At 39.9% G+C, this 25,469-nt stretch overlaps 1 protein-coding gene across 1 annotated transcript in view; it reads left to right on the top strand.

Moving 5' to 3' along the window:
- LOC117821481 (dynein heavy chain 2, axonemal-like) overlaps nucleotides 1-25,469 on the top strand; it is a 116,367-nt gene that overhangs the window by 20,056 nt on the left and 70,842 nt on the right. The window contains exons 11-23 of the mRNA XM_034695791.1: nucleotides 3,930-4,059; nucleotides 8,342-8,524; nucleotides 8,724-8,938; nucleotides 10,440-10,577; nucleotides 12,800-12,959; nucleotides 13,348-13,457; nucleotides 14,642-14,771; nucleotides 18,156-18,344; nucleotides 18,722-18,866; nucleotides 20,074-20,266; nucleotides 20,435-20,635; nucleotides 21,799-21,955; nucleotides 24,803-24,977. Of these exons, the coding sequence (XP_034551682.1) occupies nucleotides 3,930-4,059; nucleotides 8,342-8,524; nucleotides 8,724-8,938; nucleotides 10,440-10,577; nucleotides 12,800-12,959; nucleotides 13,348-13,457; nucleotides 14,642-14,771; nucleotides 18,156-18,344; nucleotides 18,722-18,866; nucleotides 20,074-20,266; nucleotides 20,435-20,635; nucleotides 21,799-21,955; nucleotides 24,803-24,977 (2,126 nt within the window). The remainder of the gene's footprint in view (nucleotides 1-3,929; nucleotides 4,060-8,341; nucleotides 8,525-8,723; nucleotides 8,939-10,439; nucleotides 10,578-12,799; nucleotides 12,960-13,347; nucleotides 13,458-14,641; nucleotides 14,772-18,155; nucleotides 18,345-18,721; nucleotides 18,867-20,073; nucleotides 20,267-20,434; nucleotides 20,636-21,798; nucleotides 21,956-24,802; nucleotides 24,978-25,469) is intronic.

Consider the following 25,469-nt stretch of genomic DNA (forward strand, 5'->3'; position numbering starts at 1 on the left):
CAGTTATGGACGTGGGCTTGTCTGACCATTTCTGTGTGTTTTTTACTGTGAATGATTTTATACAAGAAGAGATCCCTGAGCGAACTGTTAGGAAACGCTTTCTTACTACTGAAGTGGCTGCAAATTGTATTGATTTTTTACGTAGTACTCCTCCAAATATTTTAACTTCTTCCTGTGATTTTATCGTTGACAGTTTTAACAGTAAACTTCCATCAACTCTGGACACAGTGGCACCACTCAAATTGAAAAAGATAAGAACAAATCCAACGCCACCCTAGAGAAACAAAGATATAATCCAACTGAAAAGAAACTGTCGAGTAGCAGAAAGAAGGTGGAGAAAGAATAAACTAACAGTTAATTATCACATTTTTTTAAGGAACAAATGAATATCTACAACAAAGCAGTAAAACAAGCAAGAAAAGATCATTTCTCAAAGCTGATAAATGACAACCGCAATAACACAAAAATCCTGTTCTCAACAATCAACGGTTTAATTAATCCTGCTTTTAATCAACAGTGCAGTGTATATTCAGACCAAGCGGCAAACTCCGGTCTCAAACGATGAAGCCAATGCGGAAGTGATATAAACTGCAATACATCGAAAATCCTCTTGAGGCTGGCTGCAGAAACACCGGAAACCACATAGATATGAATGGGAAAAAGACGACCTTTGCAGCATTAATAAACATGTTTACAGCCTGGTTCAAAAAACGGCTTGGCCCTATGAAGCTAATCTCTCTAATGGCACACACTGTACGGGGGGTGAATTTTTTTCTAACGTGACGGTTCAGAAGATATTAAGATTATGAGTTTTGCCCAAATAAGGACATGACTGACGTGACTCCCGGTCGGGAACACACAGCCATTGGCTAAGAGACTCACACTACGTCACACTCTGCCTAGTTGAGTTCCGCATTACCAATATGGCTGCCGCCGTCGATTTGCTTCAAAACAGCTCTCAGGAACAGATGGGTGAAGTCACGGATACTACGTCCATATTTTTTACAGTCTATGATTCAGACGCAGCATGTGAAGATTTTGCAGTCCACTTCACAGGTAAAATAGAGTCCATCCGGCAAAATCTCTCTCACAGCCACCCAAGGAATGTTAAAACCTCAGAGTCTTTGTTTTTATATGAGGAAACACTGGAGAAGTTTGTCCTTGTTGATGCTGACATGCTGGGCAAAGTTTTTTCCAAACTTAGCCCAGCAACCTGTCTTTTAGATCCAATCCCAACATCCTTTTTTAAAACAGTTTATAGCCATTTTTATCCTGAGTTATTAAACATTTTCAATTATTCTCTTCAGATGGGTGTTTTCCCCACTGCTTTTAAGACCGCCATGGTTACACCTCTTCTGAAGAGAAACAATCTGGATTCATCCATGCTTGATAATTACAGGCCAGTCTCTAATCTGACATTTTTAAGTAAGATTTTAGAAAAGCTTGTTTTTAATCAGCTAAATGATTTTATGAACTCTTTTAACATCGGTGAAATCTACCAATCAGGTTTTCACACAAATCACAGCACTGAGACTGCACTGGTCTAAGTTTTAAGTGATTTGAGGTCCAACATGGATCAAAGGATGCCCTCGGTTCTTGTGCTGCTTGACCTGAGTGCAGCCTTTGACACTGTTGACCACACAATTCTTTTAAACGGACTTCACAATTTTATTGGCATCTCTGGCACTGTTTTTAACTGGTTTGAATCCTATCTTACTTACAGAGAATTTTATGTCAGCATGAGTGAACACAGATCAAAAAGTTACAAAATGAATTGTGGGGTTCCCCAGGGTTCAATTTTAGGCCCAACTCTTTTTAATTTTTATATGTTCCCCGTCAGAAGTGTCATCAGGAGGCATGGCATCAACTTTCATAGCTATGCAGATGATACACAGCTCTATATCGCCGTGTCTCCTGATGACCCAGGAACAACTGACACACTTTTTAAGTGTATTTTAGATATTAAGTCATGGACGGCAGAGAACTTTTTACAGCTCAACCAGGACAGAACTCAGGTTTTAGTCATTGGTACTGGACCTCAGAGAGAGAAACTGAACACCAAACTCCAAGCACTGGCTCTAAAACCATGTGAGCAGGTAAAGAACCTGGGTGTGATCTTTGACTCACACCTCAGTTTTGAGCCACACATTAGAGAAATAACAAAAAAGGCTTTTTATCACCTAAAAAACATTTCCAAAGTGCGTCAGTTTCTCTCTCAAGCCAATGTAGAGACACTAGTTCATGCTTTTATAACCTGTAGAATTGACTATTGTAATTCTCAGCTTCAGCTGCTCCAGAACTCAGCAGCTAGAATGCTGACAAAGATCAGAAAGAGGGCCCACATCACACCAATTTTTTCTTATTTATCAGATTTGCTTTTATCATATGAGCCAGTGAGAGCCCTCAGATCTTCAGGTAGCGGACTTTTAATTGTACCAAACGTAAAAACTAAGACCCACGGTGAGGCGGCTTTTTATTATCACGGCCCACGCCTGTGGAACACCCTGCCTGAGGATCTGAGGGCTGCACAGAGCATAAATATTTTTAAAGGCAAACTCAAGACATACCTTTTTAGTCTCGCTTTTAACTAAGTTTTATTTTTATTCTTAACAGTTTTATCTATTTATTTATTTATTTATTATCTATTTCAAATTTAGTCACTTTTATTCTACTTTATTTATTTATTTACTTATTTATAAGTCTCACATCTTATTTTCTTTTAATGGTTTAAAACTTTAGTCCTTTATTATCTTAGAAATGTATTTTACTTTGGTGGTTTTAATTTCCTGTTTTGAGTTTTAACATCTTATGTTTCCTCCAGTGTTTCCTCATTAAGATAACATGAGAGCGTTTCCTCAGTTCGTTCAGCAACTTCTTTAGATTTTTTATTTATTTATTTATTTTATTTTATTGTTTTTATTACTATTGTTGTATATTGTGTTGTTAACCTTAGGATTGTGGGGTGGGTTTGGGGTCGGGGCTGGGGCTGGGATCTTTTTCTTAATTTATTCTATTTGAAGTTGTTTTTCTTGTACAGCACTTTGTGTTACAATGTCATTGTATGAAAAGCGCTTTATAAATAAATTCTGATTGATTGATTGATGATAGTCTTTCCTTTACTTAAAATATACAATAAAACTAATAAGCAGTAAAAATAAAATCCAGTTTATGGAGGGTTACAAAATTAACCCATATTCTCCAGTTAGCAGTGAATTGCTCTGACCTGTGATTAACAAGTGCTGTAGTCTTTTCCATGTTGTAAATATCTATTGTAATGTACATCCATCCATTTAGAGTTGGGCTCTCCTGTGTCAACCATTTCCTGGTTAACACCTTTTTAGCTGCGACCAGCAGAGTGTTCAAATATCCGAATTTCTACTTTACTCTATTTCTAAATATACCTCATTATGTCATTCAAACATGTTCTTAAATAATAAAAAGACTATGTTGCTTTATGGAATAATGTATGAAATGTAATAAAATGATGATTGATAGATCTCCAAATAAATGACTTTATATACCTGCTGTATTAATTTTATACACACATTTTCAACTCGGTTTGACTATAAATTAGGTTGATTATTTTTACATTGCTTTAAACCAGTAACTATTCCTCTTGAAGTTTCAGGAACAATTTGAAAGTTTATCAAAATTGGTATAAATAAACCTGAGAAACCTTGAGTGGGTCTCTGATCCACAGCTGATGACTTACTCACACCTGGTGGATTATCCGTGCACTGCATGTATCTGATCGTATACATCAGTTTTTTCTGAAAAATATATCAAACTGGTGATAGAGAGGTCTCAAAAACTGATGTATCAAATATGATACGCTTGGCGTTATAGGGTTAAACATATGTTGCTTTATCGATGATTTATATATATATGTGTTTGTTTGTTTGTTTTGATGTTTTCTTTTTGATTTACAGGTTCCGTGACGTTATAAAGGATCTGGAAAAAATGATGCAGGGCCTGATCAACACCATCTTCAGGACAGTGAACACATTTGAGGAAGGAGTCCATCTTGTGGACATTTTTAGACCTGTTTCCACTCGACAGGTGGCTACCTTACACGCACGCACGCAGGCATGCACACACGCACACTCACACACACACAGACACATAATTGCACAATTTTGATTCATGTTCTTAGCTAGGGCTGCTTTTGTTGCTTCTGCTCTCCCAGCAGCCAGCACCTCGACTGGACTCTTGATTCAGAGTCCAGCCTGCTCAGCTCAAATCACAGCTGAGCTATTTCTTATGTCGCGTTCACACCAGACGCCAACGGTCGCGTTAAGGCTGATTTATACTTCTGCGTTGAATCAGTGGCGTACCCTACGCTGGGGGTCCGCGTAGCTCCCGTACCTACACCGTGGCCTACACACATAGCTGACGTGCACCTCCTCCAAAATGTAAATCCCCGTAGAGCCGACGCGGACCGCAAGCCCTGTGATTGGTCCGCTCAGCGGCTTTGTCTTTCCCGCATTTACTTTTTTTTTTTCTTTTTCTTTTTTTCCTCTTGTCTGCATATATATTTCTGGTTTGTGTCATGTTTGTCACAAACTGTCAAATATTAATGCAATTTATTCTTGCAGCAAAAGAAAAGAAAGAAAACCTTTTTCTTCTGTGCTTGTGACTGTGTGCATGCAACCATCACCATCCCTCTTAGAACTCTGGCCTATCTTTTATTGGCAGCTAATATCATGTTCTGTAAAAGAGGGCGTGCACACCTAGGTGGGCCAAAAAATAAAAAATAAAAAAAATAAGAGAAAGTAAAAGAAAGATTACATAAGGATATACAAAGGGACAGGGAGAGAGAAGGAGAGAGAGACCTAACACAGTTAGATGGAGAGGGACCATCTCACCATGATGCCAAAAAAAAAAAAAAAGAAATCCGTGGGGTGATACTAATGATTAAGCAACCCTTAGTGTCCACAATCATTACTGAAGCTTGGGTCGCAGAGGGTTGCCGCCGTGCTGTGTTCTATTTGTGTAACAAGACCACCACTGGTGCAGATGAAACCACCTGGGTCAGACCAGCCGAGCGGTACGGCTCAGCACCCGGGCCGCGAGAGCAGTCAGACCGAAGGACCCAACCCGCCGCGGGAGACCCAGGCCAGGGGACGAGCCAAGGACCCAGACCGGAAGCAAGCAGGTACCGCCGGAGCACCCAGGGCGACCCCCAGGTCACCCAGTAGGAGGAAAGGGGGGCGAGGGGGGAGAGATCCCGCAGCCCCCCCAAGGGACACCCCCACAACACCACCCCCACAGCCCCCCAAGACGGAGCCAAAGGAGCCACCAGGGTCGAGGGGGCCCGGCACCAGGAGCAGACAGCCAGGCAGACGGGCAGGACCAGGACCAGAGCCCACCAACCGGCGCGCCGGAGCGGGGGGAGGGCGGAGGCAGCAGGGCCAATCCCACCTGCCCCCCTCAGACGGCCCGACCACTCCACCTAGTCACACTAGTCTTTTGTTATCAAACAAGGTTGAGCTCGTGGACATTGAATGGGGAAGCCGGTTATGCTAAAGGGGGCAGAGCTAACTCCCTACAACAACCCATAGCTGGATTCAAGTGACAGATAAAGGTTTTCACAACTCAGCAGATAATCCTCCTCCCTCTCTGTCCTCACAGTGAGCTCCTGTTTATTCCTGATCCCATAAAAACAGGTAGAGTCACAGAGTTCAGTGAAGCTGCACAGAGATACAATCAAAGTGTCCCATATATTCCAGATGAGTGAATCTCTGCTGGTCCATACGTCACACAACACACGTCACTGGAGGATCTGCACGCTGATTAGCTATCATTGCGTCATTCGCATGAATCGCGCCATTCACACCGCCAGACCACTTCTTGCGTCTATTCGCGTCTTTACATTGACTTTACATGTAATTCATTCATGTGAAGGAATGTATTCCTGTTTGGTGTGAATGCCCCATTAGACTCGTACTCAACTTTTAGACTTTCTCTTTTTGGGGCTTGAATGATAAGATAGATGTTCAAATGTGTTTTGCTTTAATTTTTTTTTTGTTGGCTTTTTGCCTGTATTGATAGAGAGGCCTAACAGAGACAGAAAGTGAAGGGAAGAAAGACAAGAAATGACATTTCATATGTTTTAATCAAACTACTACTGCTGCAGTCAGAACTTGTTACTGCAGCTGCAGGAGTTGGAGGCTTTGCCATTTGAGCTACCCTCCATCCATCCATCCATTTTCTTCCGCTTATCCGGGGTCGGGTCGCGGGGGTAGCAGTCCAAGCAAATTGACCCAGACATCCCTCTCCCCGGCGACACTTTCCAGCTCCTCCTGGGGAATCCCGAGGCGTTCCCAGACCAGGCGGGAGATATAATCCCTCTACCGCGTTCTGGGTCTACCCCGGGGCCTTCTCCCAGTTGGACGTGCCCGGAACACCTCTAAAGGGAGGCGTCCGGGAGGCATCCTTATCAGATGCCCGAACCACCTCAGCTGACTCCTTTCGACGCGGAGGAGCAGCGGCTCTACTCCGAGCTCCCTCCGGATGTCCGAGCTCCTGACCCTATCTCTAAGGCCGAGCCCAGACACCCTTCGCAGGAAACTCATTTCAGCCGCTTGTATCCGCGATCTTATCCTTTCGGTCATGACCCACAGCTCATGACCATAGGTGAGGGTTGGAACGTAGACCGACTGGTAAATCGAAAGCTTTACCTTCTGGCTCAGCTCCCTCTTCACCACAATGGTCCGATACAACGTCCACATCACTGCTGACGCCGCACCAATCCGCCTGTGGATCTCACGCTCCATTTTACCCCCACTCGCGAACAAGACCCCATTTGAGCTACCCCGTACTTGGAACTTCAGACGTAAACAATTAATCGAGTATCGATGAATTGATTGTTAAGAACTTACTCGAAACACACATTTTTGTTGTCAATTTTCCATCGCGTGGAACAAACGTCATGGGGTCTCATATTACATTCAGCTATCAGGGAGGTGTTTGAAGTTTAAATCTTGTTTCAGTGAATCAGCTGTTAAAGGTGTTGCCCACAGCAGAGACGCTCAGCTGGGGGCTGCGGCTGAGTGACAGGTCTCCACGAGCGCTTTTTAAAGAGGATTAATACAAAACTGCTGCAAACAACGACACGGACACGAAGGCTAACAACTTCGAACAGGACATTTCCCTTCCTAGATACAAAGCCAACAGACTGGTGGGAGTTTCTCGTACGCTATGTTTGCAGAGCAGCAACATCAGAGCCGTCTGGGCTTTTCTGTAGCTGGACTGATTATGACCCGGTTGCCCTCCCAGCTGACACCTGATCGCGTACACATGTTTATATCTCTCAACAAGACTGGGTAGACTGGACACTGTGAGTCTAGAATATGTTTCTGTTCAGTTCTCTTATCGCTGTAAATACACAGTTAGTGTTGTGAGCCTTCACTTTATCAGACTGTATGTCCACAGAGAATATTTTTATGAGTCTGATCGTTGATAATGAGAGTTAAACATGTTCTACCTGTATTCAATACTGTCAGTTATATGCATTTTGTTGCTGTAGAAAATATAATTTAGGGGGAAATCAACATATTTGACATTGTTTTTGACATAAGAAAACTCTTTTTTATTTTCTTATTGATTAATCGATTATTGATCGTTAACATTTCCAAAGATCGATCACTGAGAACACTTAAAATTTACATCCCTACTTGGAACTGAAATAATCTGCTTGCACATTCTTGCATACTGTTCCACTCTGCTAGATGTATACTGAATCTAAGACACTTTGTCCTCACGATTAGGCAAAAACAAGAGGATCCAAAATGCAGACTAAGAGAAAAGTTTGATTAAAAAAAACAAAACAACAGGATATGAAACAAAACTTAATACATCCAAATCCATAGAAGAAACAAGAATACTGGGAACACAGGAAGAGATCGGGTGCATCTCAAAGCTTTATCGTTCCATCCTTGTGTTCACTCGCGTTCACTTGCGTCTTAGCCCCTCCCACCAGAGATTCAAGGAAATGAAACGAGAGGAGAGAGGAGACGAGAAGATTTGTTTTCAGAGACATGAATCGTCCTCTCCTCCGGAGCGTCAGGTGAAGCAATGTCGGTTTGTGATGACGGCTTTAACAGATGTTTGTGTCTGCACACATGTTCACTGTAATAATTCTGAGAAGTATAAACAGTAACAGAGCTCTGTCTCTGTGTTTACCTGTTTACACCTGCACATGGAGAGAATCTGCTCTCTGTTTATTCTGTGTGCTGAAGCATTACGGATCCATTCACTGGTAAAATGCCTCATTTTAAATGATTGATTAAAAAACAGACCAGTAAGATTGCTTGTTCTGTGGTTTCTCTCTCAATCCCAGACTGTGAAGCGCACCATAGAAGAGAAGATGGAGGAGGTGCTTCATCTTCTCAGCAAGGAGCTTCAATTGGTCAAAAAGCAGCTGATCCAGAAACCAAGGTGTATCCCCGACCACATCCCCCCGGTAGCAGGACAGGCTTACTGGGTGAAGGGCCTCAGACGTCATATAGATAGACCAATGGAGGTGAGTCCTTTAAATTACATAGTAAGCTATGAATTTAATGCAATTTTCAATCAAAGAACGGTTTAACTGCTCTGGCCTTTCTTTGGGTAGACGTTTCCAACATTTGAATGCACACAGATATCGTATGATCTCCAGAGAACTCTCCCCCTGAAGCTCCTTCCTTGACTACTTTCATTTCATACCTGTCTTTACTCTCCAGTTGCTTCACAAGGCCTACTTTATGCATGAGTCATTTAGCTACAAAGAGGTAGTGTCCACTCACGGCCAGTTGGTGGAAGTTATGGATGAGATGGTGAGAAGGAGTTTCACCATGTGGAACCAGAGGCTGGATCATCAGTACATCAAGAGACTGGAGCAGCCACTGTTGGTGCGATGCAAGGACAAGACCGCCAAGTTGGACGTCAACTTTGACAAGTCAGTTCACCAGAGAACCAGTACTCACAAGAAATGCAAAGTGTTTGAATCACTGTGATGTTCTACATTTAATCGGTCATTTATGTACAATATAATGTATTATTTTTGAAATATAACATATCCATGTAGAACCCAAACTCTTGATACAAACATCATACATAATACAGACATAAATACACATGCACACATAATATGTGACGTATATGGAAGAGGGTGAGGGCCACTGAAAAAAAATAAGTTTTTAAGGTGTCTTTTTTGTTTGGCTCGCTGCTGGATAAAATTAAATAGGGGAGAACGGGGTTGGTTATCACACTTTTTACTGTTTTGATGATTGCTCATCATCAAAACATCTTTCAGTAGTCATTCCTACATTAAATTGAAGCTTAAGGTGTTGGCTTTAATGTGTATCCCTCTCATTTTCCAACTCATTGTAACAAAGCGGCAATTAACTCAAAGACACTCTGACACATTGTGACAACCAACCCCATCATGGGGATGGTTGTCACACACTATGGGGTTGGTGGTCACACACTATGGGGTTGGTGGTCACACACTATGGGGTTGGTTGTCACACACTATGGGGTTGGTGGTCACACACTATGGGGTTGGTGGTCACACACTATGGGGTTGGTGGTCACACACTATGGGGTTGGTGGTCACAATGGTATTTTAATGGGAATAATCTTTTAAAAAAGGCAAGAAGGCAGAGCTAGATTTGAAAGTTTAATTGCACTGACAAGTGATAGGCCTACATAACTTAATGCATTTTAACATAAAATGAGCAAGGACCATGAAGAGGAAACACATCTTTAGGCCAGCCTATATAACAACATAAAGAACAAAACAAATAGGCCGTACAATAATGGTCTACTCAACTAGGCTACATGCAGTCACTGTCTGAGTTACAGTGATGGCAAATGTAGGGTCTGCACACTCCAACTCATTTCACCATGCATGATTTTGCCAACACAGGGGTTGGTTGATACATGTGACAACCAACCCCTAAGGGAATGTGACGACCAACCCCAACTGGAACTTTTTGCTAGCATCAAGGCTAACAACCATCTAACAACTACTTAGCTAGCTAATAAAAATCTAAACTATAGCTCTCCCTTCAAACTTTGTAAGGGTAACACTTGTTTTGTTAAAAAAACATTGTTTAAAAGCCTAGAAGAAAAATACTGAGGAGCTGAATATTTACTATTTGACATGAGAAACACAAAAAGTCCTCTCACCTCAAGTTCAGCTGTCTTACTCCAGAGAAGACTATGTAGGTGAGCTCTGATCCTAATTCTGGAAATGTCCATACCCCAATTTCAGAGACAGTGCCCCCTGGTGGCGAGATATAACAAGTGTGACAACCAACCCTGTTCTCCCCTACACCATAAAAAAAGATTTTCACCCACCTATCAAAGGAAAAAAAAAAAAGTGTCCCTAATCCTTTTCCATACATCTGCATGTGCTTGTAATTTGTATTTATTTATTTTGTTTTCTTTTCCAGAAACCTAGTGAACCAGTTATCTGAGATGCAGTACTGGGATAAGCTTGGGTTTGAGATTGTGTATGATATCTATAAGGACAGAGATGACTTCAGAAACCTGAGAGAGGAAGCACTGCTTCTGACCAGGAACTATAACAGGTGCAATAACCCTCTCACAAACACTGATGTGCATTTACATACATTGTGTCCATGTAAACTTAGCTCTTGCATTTCCAAATATAAATATATATTTGTTGCTATTAAGGTGATTTTAATTCACTCAGTATCAGACAGGAAGTAAGAAACAGTGACTAAGAGATTCAAGGCTTTTTTCGACCGCGGGAACTTTACCCCAGAATTACGTGCCTTTCGACCGGTGGACCCAGGGTCTAAATTTAGTTCAGGGGTAGATAATCTCCTCCCTAAAAAGCCTCTGCTGGGGGGTAGTACTTTTAAATGGTCCCGGGACTTTTGGGGGGCCAGGGCCTGCAATGCCGAACGTGTCTGATTGGTAGATTAACAGCAGTGTTTTTATTCCGCCCTCCGTCCACAATAACATCACACACATCTGTGATTCACTTGATTTCTCTTTCTTTCATTAGTTTTTATTTGTTCTATCTTTTTTGTATGTGTGTGTACTTTTCAAAAGAAGAAGCTGTGATTCTCTTGATTTAGCAGCTTGTAACAGTAGTCTTCTCTCAGCACACTGTGAATGCGTCTCTCCCGGTGTTCCGGTTTTAAAAGTGACCCTGTAAACTGGAGACCTTCAGCTGAACGTGTCAGTGTTTGTGGAGTTTACACAGCTGTTGAAACACAGAGGGAGTTCCTGGGAATGCAAACTAGTTTAGTTTTTATTAAGATTTCAAAATATCCTCATCAGATATTTAATGATCGTCTAAAGACGTTTATGAGGGATGCATCCGGCTGAAAGTCTCCACTTAACAGGGTCGCTGTTTAAACTAAAACACCGGCCGATCTCTGCCACGGCTTTTTGAGTTGAAAAGGATTTTAAAGCCGTGTTGAAACGTCTTTGCTACTCGCAGTTATCTCCTCTCACGTGTTGATTCAGTGAATCCATCTGTGATGAAATATAGCACCATCTAAAACAGCACCAGCTGAGTCTCTTCATGCTAACAGGCTAACTGTTGTGTAGCTCATAATGATACCTGCCTGTCCGTCTGCTTCTATGGTGTCATCTGTGATGAATGGCATTCCTCTTTGTTTTACTGCCCTCTACTGGTCTGGTGGTGTAGTACATTTACACATTTATACATTTATACCTCACTGGCCTGAATTATACAATCTACCCGGGACTTCAGCCCGCGGTTGAAACGCAGACAACAATGGGGGCCCAGGAACCTTTTAGTTCAGGGGAAAGTAGTTCTGGGGTCTAAAAGACCCCGGACATCTTGGTCCAAATGCATAATAAGTACAGTAAACCTTACAGTTCTCCAGCGAAACACAATTACTAAACAAACAATACAATTGAATGGACCAAAGTCTCAGTTACACTCTATAGATAGTCTGTAAAGGGTCTCAGTCATCCAGCTAATCATGGTAACTCAAAGCTTGTTTGAAGACCTCTCCTCTGAAAGACTTCCTCAGTTCTGATCAGACTGGGGAAGAGCTAGAAAATATGTGCCTCTAACAGTGGTGGGCGTGATCAGGTGACAATCTGATTTATATTCTAAACAGTCAACAGTCAGTTTGGGATGTAAGGATACAGGGTAAGGGTACAAATAACAACATTTATATTGGGATATTATTTTTAAACAGTAGAGGGTACTATCTGCATTTCACTCCGCTTGTTCAACATCATGAAGTCTCTTGCGCTGCTCTCTTGTCACTTGCTGAGTGGAGAGTAACAGACATGGAGTCAGCAGGTGAAGACCGAGCAGTTTAGGATGCACCTTTGTGTTTACAGTCTGAGGGACGGCAGCATTTTGTCTTTCCCTGATATTCCTGAAGAAGAACATGTTAATTCACAGCCAGGAGCTGAACCTGCACGTTAGTTTATTTAAAGAGATTAACATTATTTGTGTTAATATTTAATACTTTCATTTGGGAATCATCATTCACTTTACATTTCTTTAGAATTGTTCTGAAGTTTTCCAACAAGGTATTTGTGTACGCTCATGTTGAGTTTTTTACAAGGTGCTGAAAAAAGTGTTCAGTGGTTTTATTTGAGTTACAACACACCTTAAAATGAAAAAGAATGACTTTGAAAATCAAGTGAATCGTATCATGAACCAAAAATCGGGATTGGAATGGAATCGTGGGAAGACTGTATCCTTACATTCTTACTTGACAGTAATAGAAACTCAGTTGTGTTAACTTCATACTCATCTCACCTGTCCTTATGCCTGTGTGTTGAACGTCAGGATCATTGGAATGCTGTCTCCAGACGAGCTGGGTCTGTTCCAGGACAGCATTCATGGATTAGATAAGAGGATTCAGCCAGGATTGACCATGTACAAGTGGTTGTCACCAAAGGGACCTTCCCATATCTTCATCCAGGACTGTATCAAACACGTTGACAAGGTTTCCACACACAGTTAACCGTTTTCTGACATGTTTACAATTCTGTGATGGCTTCACTCTTTCTCAGTGTTGTCTTAGGGATTAGGGAAGTAGACGAATGGAGAGATGTGTGGAGAAAATCTCTCTGTAATTGTTGAATGTAACTCTGGGTTACCTGAGAACTTGTTCTGAATATGAATGAACTATGAGATGATTATCAGGGTTTGGTTTTAGAGGATTTTTGACAAAGTTAATGGAATAGCCCTCTCCTCTCCTCTCCTCTCCTCTCCTCTCCTCTCCTCTCCTCTCCTCTCCTCTCCTCTCCTCTCCTCTCCTCTCCTCTCCTCTCCTCTCCTCTCCTCTCCTCTCCTCTCCTCTCCTCTCCTCTCCTCTCCTCTCCTCTCTACAGGTCCAGTTGATAATTGATGACTACAAAGTCATCAATGGTTCCATCTCCAACCTGTGTAGCAGAATAAGTGACACATTGCTGTTTAAGGTCAATGAAAAGACTTTGTACAGGTACTGATCGATATGTTACTTATATCTTACAGCATGTTATTCATCAGACATCACAAAAAGCATCAAGTCATTACTTATTAGACTTTCAGTCACCTCTTGTTCTATGTTTTGTACGTTTGACCTTCACTTTCTAAATGTGTGTTCATGAGTCAGAGTCAAACAAAAGGGGACATAGCGGTTCAGTTGATTTTAAACACCACAGTACTTCACTGATCTCTTCATATGAGTTCCTCTTTCTTACAGTTCAGGCTTATTGAGTAATCAGTCAGGTGTTGTCATGCTGAAAGCATCTCACTAAGGATCATCAGCAAGCATGACCTGGTCTAAAGCAAAGACAATAATAAAGAAATAGAAATAATAGAAATAATAATAATAATAATAATAATAATAATAATAATAATAATAATAATAATAGTTTTTTATTATTATAATTAAATAAATATTATTTTCTAATTATTACAACTATCCAGAATCCTTATTATTATTATTATTATTATTATTATTATTATTATTATTATTATTATTATTATTTGTAGTGGTAGTAGTAGTAGTAGTATTATAAGTATTATAATGACTATTATTAGGATCGTTATATATTTAATATGTATTATTATTATGATTATAATTATTATTAGTATAATTATTAGGTTACAATTATTATAATAAATATAATAATAATAATAATAAATATAATAATAATTATTATTATTATGATCATTATATATTTAAAATGTATTATTATTGTTGCTCTTATTATTACCATTTTTTATTAGGATCATTATACATTTAAAATGTATTATCATTATTATTATTATTAATATGAATATTTTTATTATTATTATTGTTATTTTTATTAGGATTATTATACATTTAAAATGTATTAGTATTATTATTATTATTTTTATTATTTCTATTATTTTTATTATTTTTATTATTAGTATAAATATTAATATTATTATTATTGTTATTTTTATTAGGATCATTATACATTTAAAATGTATTATTATTATTATTATTATTATTATTATTATTATTAGGATCATAATATATATTTAAAATGTATGTTATTTTTATTGATGTTATTATTATTATTCATGTATTATCATTAATATCCTGTTACTGATTTATGATCATTATCATATTTAATATTTTAACCGGCTGTCCTGGATGTTTCTTTTTCTTAGGAACCTGGAGTTTGAGGAGGACCAGAGAGCTCACCAGCAAAGTCAACTCTGCACCATCCGCTCAGCACACCAGGGTGTTGTTGAGGCCATGATCTGCAATTACAGAAACTTCAGTAATGATGGCCCTGAGGTTTGTACCATGCTTTTTCTGTCATTCTTGTGTGATTAGCATGGCATCAGAAGTCTTCATGCACTTTGAGTAAACTGTAAAACAGCATAGTTATAAGGTTGGTATTTTAGAGGCACCACTCCCAAGGTTTGGGTGGAGTACAACCTCAACATCAATTCATTGATTATTCCTTTAGGGAAATGCATGTACAATGAAGGCAGCTAGTCACTGTCACTGCTGATCAGCCACTGGGGAACCTACTGAAGAGGGTTAGGGCCACTGAAACCAATCCTTAAAAGTATTGGTCAGTCATTTCTTTGTTTTCTTTCCTAACTTTTTAAAAAATATTCTGACTTCAAAATCTAAAGTATGGGATTACTGTCTGAATTCTGACCTTTTCTGAATTTTTTCATTGAATTCTGATTTTCATTCTGATTTTTTTCACAAATAAAATATGATATGAAATCTGAATTCTGACTTTAATACCAGAAAAAAAAAAGTCTGGCCAGTTCTGTTTATCGAGTTAACATTTTTAGTTTTTCATTTAAACTGAAGAAAGGAAAAAACAACAAAACAACAATGAGACTGGGAAAACGACACAAGTCTGGCCTTCCTAAAAAAAAATAAAAAAAAATCAGTGGCCCTAATCCTCTTCTATCTGAACAGTTGAATTAGTAATAGCCTTATTTGAATTTTTCGATTTTGCATTTGGAAATATTTTGGTTTACAACAGAAGTCCCCACAAGCATCATATACACACAAGCAATACAACTAATAAACAAACACAAGTTCACACATTTAATTGAAATACATAAATACATAACTCCTGTGGATGACATCATCTTTCTGCATATGAGACCAAAGGAACCACAATCCTCTGTGAAATGGCAAAAGCCCAACAGCTGATAGTCGGGGAATTTTAGCCCATATTTGGCAAATCTGGGAATAAATTCCTTACCAAAAAATGTCTTCACCAATGTGTTCATGAAGGTCTCTAATAACACATATTAAAACATTTAATCTCAGCTCCTGTAGCAAAATCCATGACAGCTGTTTAAAGTTTGTGTACCTGGAACCTCATTGGTAAAAAAAATGAAAATGTTAAATTCTGCCTTCAGCAGTTTGTGAGGGTCAAACTAGGGGTTATTTGGGATTCTGAATTCATTTCAAGCATTTATTTTGTACAAAAAACACTCCTTGGTGGAAAAACGGCCACGCCGACTTTTACACATACTTTCAAAAGTAGCTCTATCTGTTTATTTGAAAATCTCAAATACTAGTTATGAAACAAACAATACTGACAAAAACAACACAGAAAAATATCTCAAGAGTCTCAATCTTCATCTTCTCCAGACTCTACATCATCATGGAAAGGGTCCTTGCATGCTCTGCCTGTACAACTTCACACTATTCTTCTTGCAGCTGCATGGTTGTTGCAGTCCTCGTCACAATTACAGCTTGTGAATTGGATGAGCTCCTTTAAGAGCCACTGGATCTAGTGTCTGAACTGGATCTTAACTGTGAACCCCTTCCATTCATCTGTTGTATCTGGGGTCCTGCATCCAGTCCTATTATTGGAGATTGACATGGAGGCCTTGCAGCTGAAAGTAACAAGTTAATCCTAAATCCCAAATAACCTCTAGTTTGACCCCTCACAAGCTACTGAAGGCAGAATTCAACATTTTACATCCTCACCAATAAGGTTCCAGGTAACAAAACTTTAAACAGCTGTCATGGATTTTGCTACAGGAGTTGGGATTAAATCTTTTAATATGTGTTATTAGAGACCTTTATGAACACATTTTCGTAGAAATATTATGGTGAGGAATTTATTCCCAGATTTTCACAATTTTCCCTAACTATGAGGGCACAAATAATCTAAGATCTCTGTCAGATCTGGCCCTGCTTGTAAAAGTGACCCTCTTCCCTGTTGGCAAAAGTCTAAACTATGAATGAAGGGGGTGGTTGGGGTCTTCAAGGATGGCTTTGCCTTCTGAGTGGCTCTCACTTGGTAAAGATGGCCAAGATCATTTAGATTAGTGCCAACAATCTTTGGGCAGACTGTGACGATATAACCCAGCCTGCTTCTGTTAGAAGTGCTGAGGTTACCAAACCAAGAGGTCATTGCAAAAATTTAAACAGACTCAATAAAAAAGAATACAATATTTTAAAAAGTGGTCTATCAACATTAAAACTCCTCAGCTTCCTCAAGAAAAAGAGTCTCTGATTGGCCTTTTTACAAAAGGCATCAGTGTTAGCATTAAAGTCAGTTTGTCATCAAGGATTGTGCCTGAGTATTTATACCTGTTCACTGTCTCTACAGCAGATCCATTGTTGACAGCTGGTGCCCTGATTGGTTGATTCTGATGAAAATCAATCAGCAGTTAATTTGTTTTTGAGACATTTAGATGCAAATAAGAATCATCACACCGTTTAATAAAACTTGACCCACCTTTTGGTCCTGCAAGAGGCTGACTATCACTGAGTCTTCAGCATATTTAATACTTAACTGTGACTCAAACTTACTCTGACATTCATTTGTGTAATACACTGTGGAACAGTCAGAATCTAAGTGTTGTAATACTGCTGCAATACCAGGTAGCGCCTCAAGGTGGTGCCACCTTTCTGTGTTGGTCTGATTACACAGAGAAGTTGCTCCCCTCTGAGACTGCAGTTGTTATTTTACGTTCAGACTGAGAGAGGACTCTCATTTCATTCAGTGACATGTTGGTGTAGCCTCTGCAGGGGCGTCGTAGTGGGGGGAAAAGTGGGACTGACTACCTAGGGCCAAAGTGGGGAGGGGGGCCCGTTAAGGGCCTGAAATAAAATGTGTTTCTACTACGCTTTTCTTTTGTTTTGTTATAACTGCAATAAGATAACTAAAATTGTCTGAATAAATAAACAAACATTCAGAATTCCTATCTGGAAAAAAGAGGGGTCTCTCAAAGCACCCCCTGTTAACATGTTTTCTGGATTTAAATGTACAGTTACCATTGAGAAGTGAGATTAAAGGTTATGAGAGTCTGTGAATGTGAGTACAGTGAATGTACAGCACATGTTTTATTTGAAGAGTTACGTGAGTGCTGCTAAAAGTATCCATGAGAAAGACTTTCACTGTCAACTGTCGAGTGGTCAGTAGTTCAGTTCCTTTTCTGGAAATGAAGCGTAAAGCAATATGAAAACTCAAATAAATGACCTAAAAAAGTTCTTCAATTATTAATAATTAAACTGGTCGGATCAGATAACCAAATTAAAAACATCAAACTAAAGCTTCCAACATGTCCCCTTCACTTGTATCCATGAGGAATAATATCTGTTCATTGAGAACCACACTACCTGGGCCTTTTGCATCACCCATCTAACAGATTAAAGAAATGACCCACCTTTAAAATGTTATCCTGTTAGGTCCAGGAGCACTGGGGGAACTTCACCGAGAAGGTAGACAACATGGTAGAGGAAGCTCTGAGGAGCAACATCAAGCAGTCCATGAAGAAGCTGTCCAGGGCCATCAATGGGGACAGTAAGACGTCACCCAACCCCTTATTCAAAGTCCAGGTTCTGCTGCACCAAACAACTTCTGAGTCCACACCGAAGGTAACAACAGCCATTCCTTTTAAGATTTGGTCATGTGATCAGGATGTGTTTTTTGGAGGGCAGGCGAGCAAAATGAATATTTTAAGTTGTCATTTTTTATCCTTGTATTAAATTCTGACTTTTTTCTCAGAATAAAAAAAAAAGACACCTAAAAAATATATATATATATTGAGAGTATCAGTGGTCCTAATCCTCTTTGGTAGAAAAAAAAGAGGCTAAACATTACAGATTTCACATCAGGGGAACCACCCATTCATCCAACTGTCCTGTCATCATGCTGCTACTTTAAACAAGGTCAAACTGTCAACAGTGTGTGTGTGTGTCTGTGTGTGTGCGGGTGCGTGCGTGCGTGCTCCTACTTGTGCCTCTCTCTATAGATTGAGTTCTCCCCGACACTTGAAAAGCTTGCTCAGCTCGTGAACATTTTGCCTCAGCTCATAAACACCACCTCCGAGTTTAAGAGACTGCCTGAACTTCTCACCGGCAAACCGTCACAAGGGAGTCCCATACACATCATTCTGGGTAAGAAGTGTTGTTTTTATATTAGTGTATATTTTATTCCTCATTAGAGTCTTTATCCATTTTCTTTAATCAAAGGATTCTACATCCACATGTAGGATGAGGAGATGCTGAATGATTTATGGACAGTGATAACTGCACAGTTTTGTGTGTATGTACACTACCAGTCAAAAGTTTGGACCCACCTTCTCATTCAATGGTTTTTATTTATTCTAATTATTTTCAATATTGTAGATTAATACTGAAGACATCAAAACTATGAAATAATCTGGTTTGGCCATAATCTGGATTACAACAGTAGTCAAATCCATTAGGTACTAACCCTGCCTCTGAACAACACAACTGATGGTCTCAAACACATTAAGAAGGCAAGTCATTCTACAAATGAACTCTTGACAAGGCTCATGTTCATTAGAAACCATTCCAGGAGACCACTTCATGAAGCAGACTGGGAGAATACCAAGAGTGTGCAAAGCTGTCATGAAGGAAAAAAGGGGGCTACTTTACAGAATCTAAAATATAAAACAGATTCTGCTTTTTTTAACACGTCTTTGTTCATTCAATAATTCTATATATGTTCTTTCATAGTTTGGATGTCTTCAGTATTAATCTACAGTGTTTACAATCATTACAATAAATACAAACCCTTGAATGAGAAGGTGTTTCCAAACTTTGACTGGTAGTGTAGATGTGATAAAGTCAGTGTTCATTCTGTTAACGAAAATCAAAACGAAAAATGTCCACCAAAGACAGCATTTTTATTTGAATAAAGAGAATCAAAATTTAGGCATCATGGTCACATCAAGAATGTTTTATTTTGACTTTTTAGCAGGGACAGGCTGAATCACTTAACATAAGATATTACACAAGCAAAAGTGTTAAAAGAGTGAAAAGTTGACGATTTAACACTTGATACAACCCTGAACCCGATATCTGATCAACTACATGAATTATTTTAATAAGAGGAAATGTTTTTAAAAAAAATCAAAGATTAAATATAACTCAGACTAGATGATCATGTTTTGAGTTTCCGTCCACTAAGATTCTAAAGGGGTAAAAAGACGAGAATGTGACTAAAACTAACAGGCCTTTGTCGTCTAAAGACTAGGACTACATCTAAAAAGCTGCCAAAATAAACTCTGGATAAAGTCTCTCACTCCAATCTCCCACACTCTTGCCCCTGTCTCCGTTTTCCTTCTTGATCCAACAGCACAAGACGAGGAGATGCAGAAGATCCAGACTGCTGTGTCTACAGGGATGACAGCTAATGCTAGCCACCTCCAGGTCTATCTGAAGTCCTGGGACAAATACAGAGACATCTGGCAGACCAACAAGGACTCTATGATACAACGCTACCAAAGACAAAACCCAGGAGTGTCTGCTTTTGATACAGCTATAATGAGGTAGTGTGCTGTTAGATCTCATGTCACTAAGAATAACCTGGAAGAGGTTTTGATGGTGTTTTTCAACACCCTAAATAGAACGAATTGCGTTTGTGTGTCCATTCCTCCTCACAATTCTTCCTCTTCTCCTTTTTTTTTTACACCACCACTCTCTGGTTCACCCCCCAGATACACTGAGGATTTCAACAATATTGAACATGAAAAGACGGTGTCGACCATCCAGTTTGTCACTCTGGACTGCTCACCACTCAAATCCTCCTTGGTTCAGCACTGCAGTGAGTGGCAGACCAAGTTAACTCAGCTGCTCAGCCACATGGCGAGCAACCGGCTCAAAGAACTTCACAACTCCCTGCTAGACAGCGCTAACAGGTGGGGATCAATCTGAAAATATAAGATAAGATATTCCTTTACTCTGCCCACAACGGGGAAGTGTACAGTGTTACAGCAGCAAACAGTATAAAGGAAACAGGAGCATATGGCAGAGTCGTCACAGAACTTTTGCAGGTGGCAGCTCGCTGTGTTGTTGGTGAAGTCTGCAGTGTAGAGGGGGAACAGGAACGGAGCCAGAACAGTTCCCTGGGGGGCCCCCGTGCTGCTGACGATAGTGTCGGACTGACACCTCTGGGTTAGGGATGGGAATTGATAAGATTTGATCAATGTCAATGCCATTGTCGATTCTGCTTATCAATCCAATTCCTTATCAATTCTCCTAACCATTCCTGAGTATTTCTTTGAGGGGGTAAAAGTAGTTCTACACAGTCTTCCACATCTAAAAAGGAAGCATTTCATTTTTTCCAAAATTATGTCTGCACAAGACTGAACATGAACATATTCAACTTGAACATACTGAACAATAGGTTGACCTCATTCTAGACCGCGTGAGTCCAGACATGGCCCCTGGAGCCTGGATGAAAAGACTTTGAATTTGGAGAGGAAAAACACTTTTCCTCCGGGGGTCATCGCAGAGGTATTATACCCACTCTCGGTGCCTCATTTTCGGCCGTGTGAGGGAAGGGGGTGAGATAGGATCCCAGTGTGTCAGTGCACCAGTTCCCCCGGCAGTCTAAGCCTATAGCAGCATAACTAAGAGCTGGTCCAAGCCTGATCCAGCTCTAACTATAAGCTTTATCAAAAAGGAAAGTTTGAAGCCTACTCTTAAAAGTAGAGAGGGTGTCTGCCTCCCGGACCCTGACTGGTAGATGATTCCAAAGGAGAGGGGCCTGATAACTGAAGGTTCTACCTCCCATACTACTTTTAGAGACTTTAGGTACGACCAGCAGGCCTGAGTGTTCACATTCTTTAAATTGTAAATGCATTTGTCTCAACGTTTGGTACATGAAAACTCCATTGAATGTTTGCAAAAGGTAGGAAGACACTGAAACAATAGTATCTACATTAAAAACCTAGTTATTGTGTGTTTGTGTTATTGTCCAGTGTCACCAACATGCAAAAAGTTGTTCTGTTATCATGTGACTCTTCTTTCTTTGGGTTTAACGGTGTGACTTTTTATTCTTTGCGTTTCATGTCTTTAGACTGAAACAGCCCCCCCAGACTCTGGCGGAGCTCGGGGAAAGCCTGAAGCTCTTTGAGACTCTTCAAAGCAACTTGACAAAGACGGAAGCTCAGATTCCTGTTATCCATGATCAGTTCGCCATCCTGGACAAACATGAAGTCCCTGTGGAACAAGCTGTAAGAACATCACTCATCAACATGCTGTCGTTTTTTACTTCATTAAGGACTAACAATGTACAAAGACGGTCAATAGAACAATTGAAGGTTTAACACGTGACGTACAATAAAATATGATAGGATCATTTTTATTATTAGTTCAAATGAGTGATTTAAGAGGGGGATTTATTTCTAGAAGAAAAACTGATCCTGTCTGTGGAAAAAGAACTTTACAGACAGTATAATTAAGACAATCACATATTCAAGAACACCTTCTGCTGTATTATTAATGTAACCTTCGTGGGCCTCAGTCACCATTTGTTCTTAAAACCCACTTACAACGTTTCAAAGAAGATTCTGCGCTCATTCAAGTTTTCTTTTCTGATATTTTAACATAGCTTAGAACAAAATCTAAGAACACCCAAGAGCACTTTTATGGCCAAATTCCACCAGATCCGTGTCTGGTCCGACTCCGACCCGTCACAGCACCGGATCTAATAGGTTTCTATTCTAGTCAGCGTGTTAACTTCCACTGGATCCGCTCTGTTGTGTTCGAGCTGTGGCAGGTCGGAGTCCTCCGGATCAGATACACAAGACTTCTATTTTTGCTGGATGCCGGAGCACGACGAAGTAATTTCAACAGAGCAGATGGAGCGGGACAGGAAGTCAGGTTTCACCAAAACAAAATGAAAACATCCGGTTAATTTTCAGAATAAAACACTCTGTGTTATCACCAGATCGTATTTCACTTAACTACAACAACAAACCAAAGTCATGATGAGCGGAGCCAGGCCTGGAGTCAACAGGTCAGAGGTTTTCAGAGGACCAGAAAGACAACATGGATGAGGAGAGGAGGAGGAGAATCCTTGATTCAGTGATTATCACAAGAGAACCTCAGTCACATGACTCCAGCTGTCCGGAGGTCCTGCTCTGTTCTGCGTTCTGAAAATGGACGAGAGAGCACAGAGCCGGACCGCAGCTGATCGGAGACAGATCTGGTGGAAGTCCCGGGTTACGCAGATCTGAGGGCAGACATGTCTGTTTAACATTGTTGGGTATACTGTTTTCCTTCATTTAGCACCTTTATATAATTGAGTTTATTATAAATCATTTTCTATTTAAATCCTGCAATGTTAAATTTAAACTACAAAATGTTAAATTATGAATATGAAACAAGCGATCAGGTGAGAATTTAAAAAAAAAATCTATCTGTTCTGATTTAAAGCTACAAACAAAGCATGAAATATTAACCTGATGGGCAAGATGACAGAAGACAATATAAAGTCCAGTTGAAATAATACATGATGAAAGGCAAACTTATCCTCACCAACAATAACTCACCTTTACACACAGGTCTTTAATGACTGATCCATCACATGTCAATCATTTATAGCAGCGTTAAGAATAAAATCATCCTCCAGTCGGATCAGTTATTGGACAAAAAGTTGAGATGAGTGTCGTCTGTCTCAGGAAATTTTCCCTTCAGATTTCAAACTGTTTATTCCTCTTCATCCTCTGTTCGTCCGAGCGAGTGATATATGTCAATATATTTGTTTATATTCACTACTGAGGATATCTATGCTAATTTGGAACATAGAGATAGAGCTTCAAATGGGGCTTCAAAGGGGTGGAAAATTTCTGGTAAATTTCTATGGGAGGTTAAGCTAGGGAATTCAGGAGATGTTCCAAATTGGAAACTTCCCATTGGAATTTGTGGGAATTTAATGGAAAGGTATCATATCCAAGCATAAATGTTTGTTTTGTTATAAGCAGACATCCATCCAAAATAATACAATTAAAACAGATTTATTTTTTAAGTAGAACTTTATCAAGTGTTAAATACTTGATTGAACAATCAATTCTTTCATTGAAGAACAAAAACATGAATGTTGAGTTAAATATTACTCATCCCCCCCCGACCCAACCCATTCAAAAATTAACAACAATGCAATCCCAACAAAGTCCCATTGAAAATGTTAAATGAAAAGAGCCGCTCTCCCTCCAACAAAGTCCCATTGAAAATGTTAAATGAAAAGAGCCGCTCTCCCTCCAACAAAGTCCCATTCAACATACAAATCAAAAAGCATCTTCCCTCAAGCTTCTCAAGCCTCTGCAGGATTCTAGAAATCATCTGTGCTTCATGTGATGGAGGAATGCACAGTGCATGTAGGGGGCGTGGTCTCAATAGCTCTGCAGTAAGCAGTGTGCTATGTGCATGAGATTGAGGAATAGCATAGATATTCAACTGTACCTACATGAAATCTGATTGTTTTAGTCAGGATTATGCTAAAATATATTTTCCCCAACTACATTTAAGTTCCCTATTTAGAGCCAACCTTCAATTTAGTCAATTCCTGCTTTATTCCTGTTTATTCCCATAAATTCACATTAATTCCCATGGAAAGTTTCCATCTTTGAAAATTCTCGGAATTTTGCAACCCTAGCTTCAAATGTACGAGGACATGGCAATCATCAGTTTGAGAACACAGGTGAGAACAGTTCTGCTGTTTAAGAACCGTCCATCAGTCTGACGTAGACTCCTCTGAGAAACCCTTCTTCAGAGTAGATTTAAGAAACATCTTCAGAAGTTGTCGGTCAATGAGGTCAAATGTCTTTAGGGTTCAGAGTCAACACAGTTAGAAGCCTAAAAAAAAGAGATGATACAATCAGGCAGCAGGTTGTCTTTGGAGTGAGACACACCCACAATCTGTCTATGAGCAATAAGTAAAGATTGAGAGGGATTCATTTCAAAACAGTTCACAAAAAAGTCAAGACAAAGTCCAAACTCTGAGTGGGCTTTGTTTATATCCATGCTCAGAACTCTCCATTAAGCATTAATGCCACTTCTGCTTCTTGGATCACCAACAGGTGCAGAACATGCACGAAGAGCTGGATGAAGAATGGGTGCAGTTCCAGCAGGTGTTGATCGACAGTGAGATCACACTGCAAAGACACAAGGAGAAGTTCAAGAACAGCCTCATCCTCTCCTCTGAGGAGCTAAAGAAGAAGGTCCAGACAGCTCTGCAGGATTTCAACAGCACAGGTCTTGCCCTCTTTATCTGCTTTCTTCATATGATCTCATTTAAATACCACTTAGTGTTCACATGTATAGGATGGTGTATAGTGTAGACTCAACACTGCTTATTAAATATCGTACGTGTTCTCAGTGCTTCTGTCTAAACATTGAGAACACTCGTAATCTGCTTCTATTCTCTTTTTAATGATTATAAAACAACACTATGGTTGTTTGGTGCATCACTGCATCGTAGAGGAGGGACAGTGGGGGTCGCCAGTGTCTGGAAACAATGTTAAGGGGGCCGGGGGCTGAAAAGTTTAGGAAACCCTGGTTTGGTTGATGGTTTCATAATATCTGCACATCTGTTCCTCCTGATCACAGGATCACAGCAGGCATCCTGTGCAGCATGTTTCATCCAGTGCAGCATGTTTCATCCTGTGCAGCATGTTTCATCCAGTGCAGCATGTTTCATCCTGTGCAGCATGTTTCATCCAGTGCAGTATGTTTCATCCTGTGCAG

This window comes from Notolabrus celidotus, chromosome 11 (assembly GCF_009762535.1).
Source record: "Notolabrus celidotus isolate fNotCel1 chromosome 11, fNotCel1.pri, whole genome shotgun sequence".
NCBI lineage: Eukaryota > Metazoa > Chordata > Actinopteri > Labriformes > Labridae > Notolabrus > Notolabrus celidotus.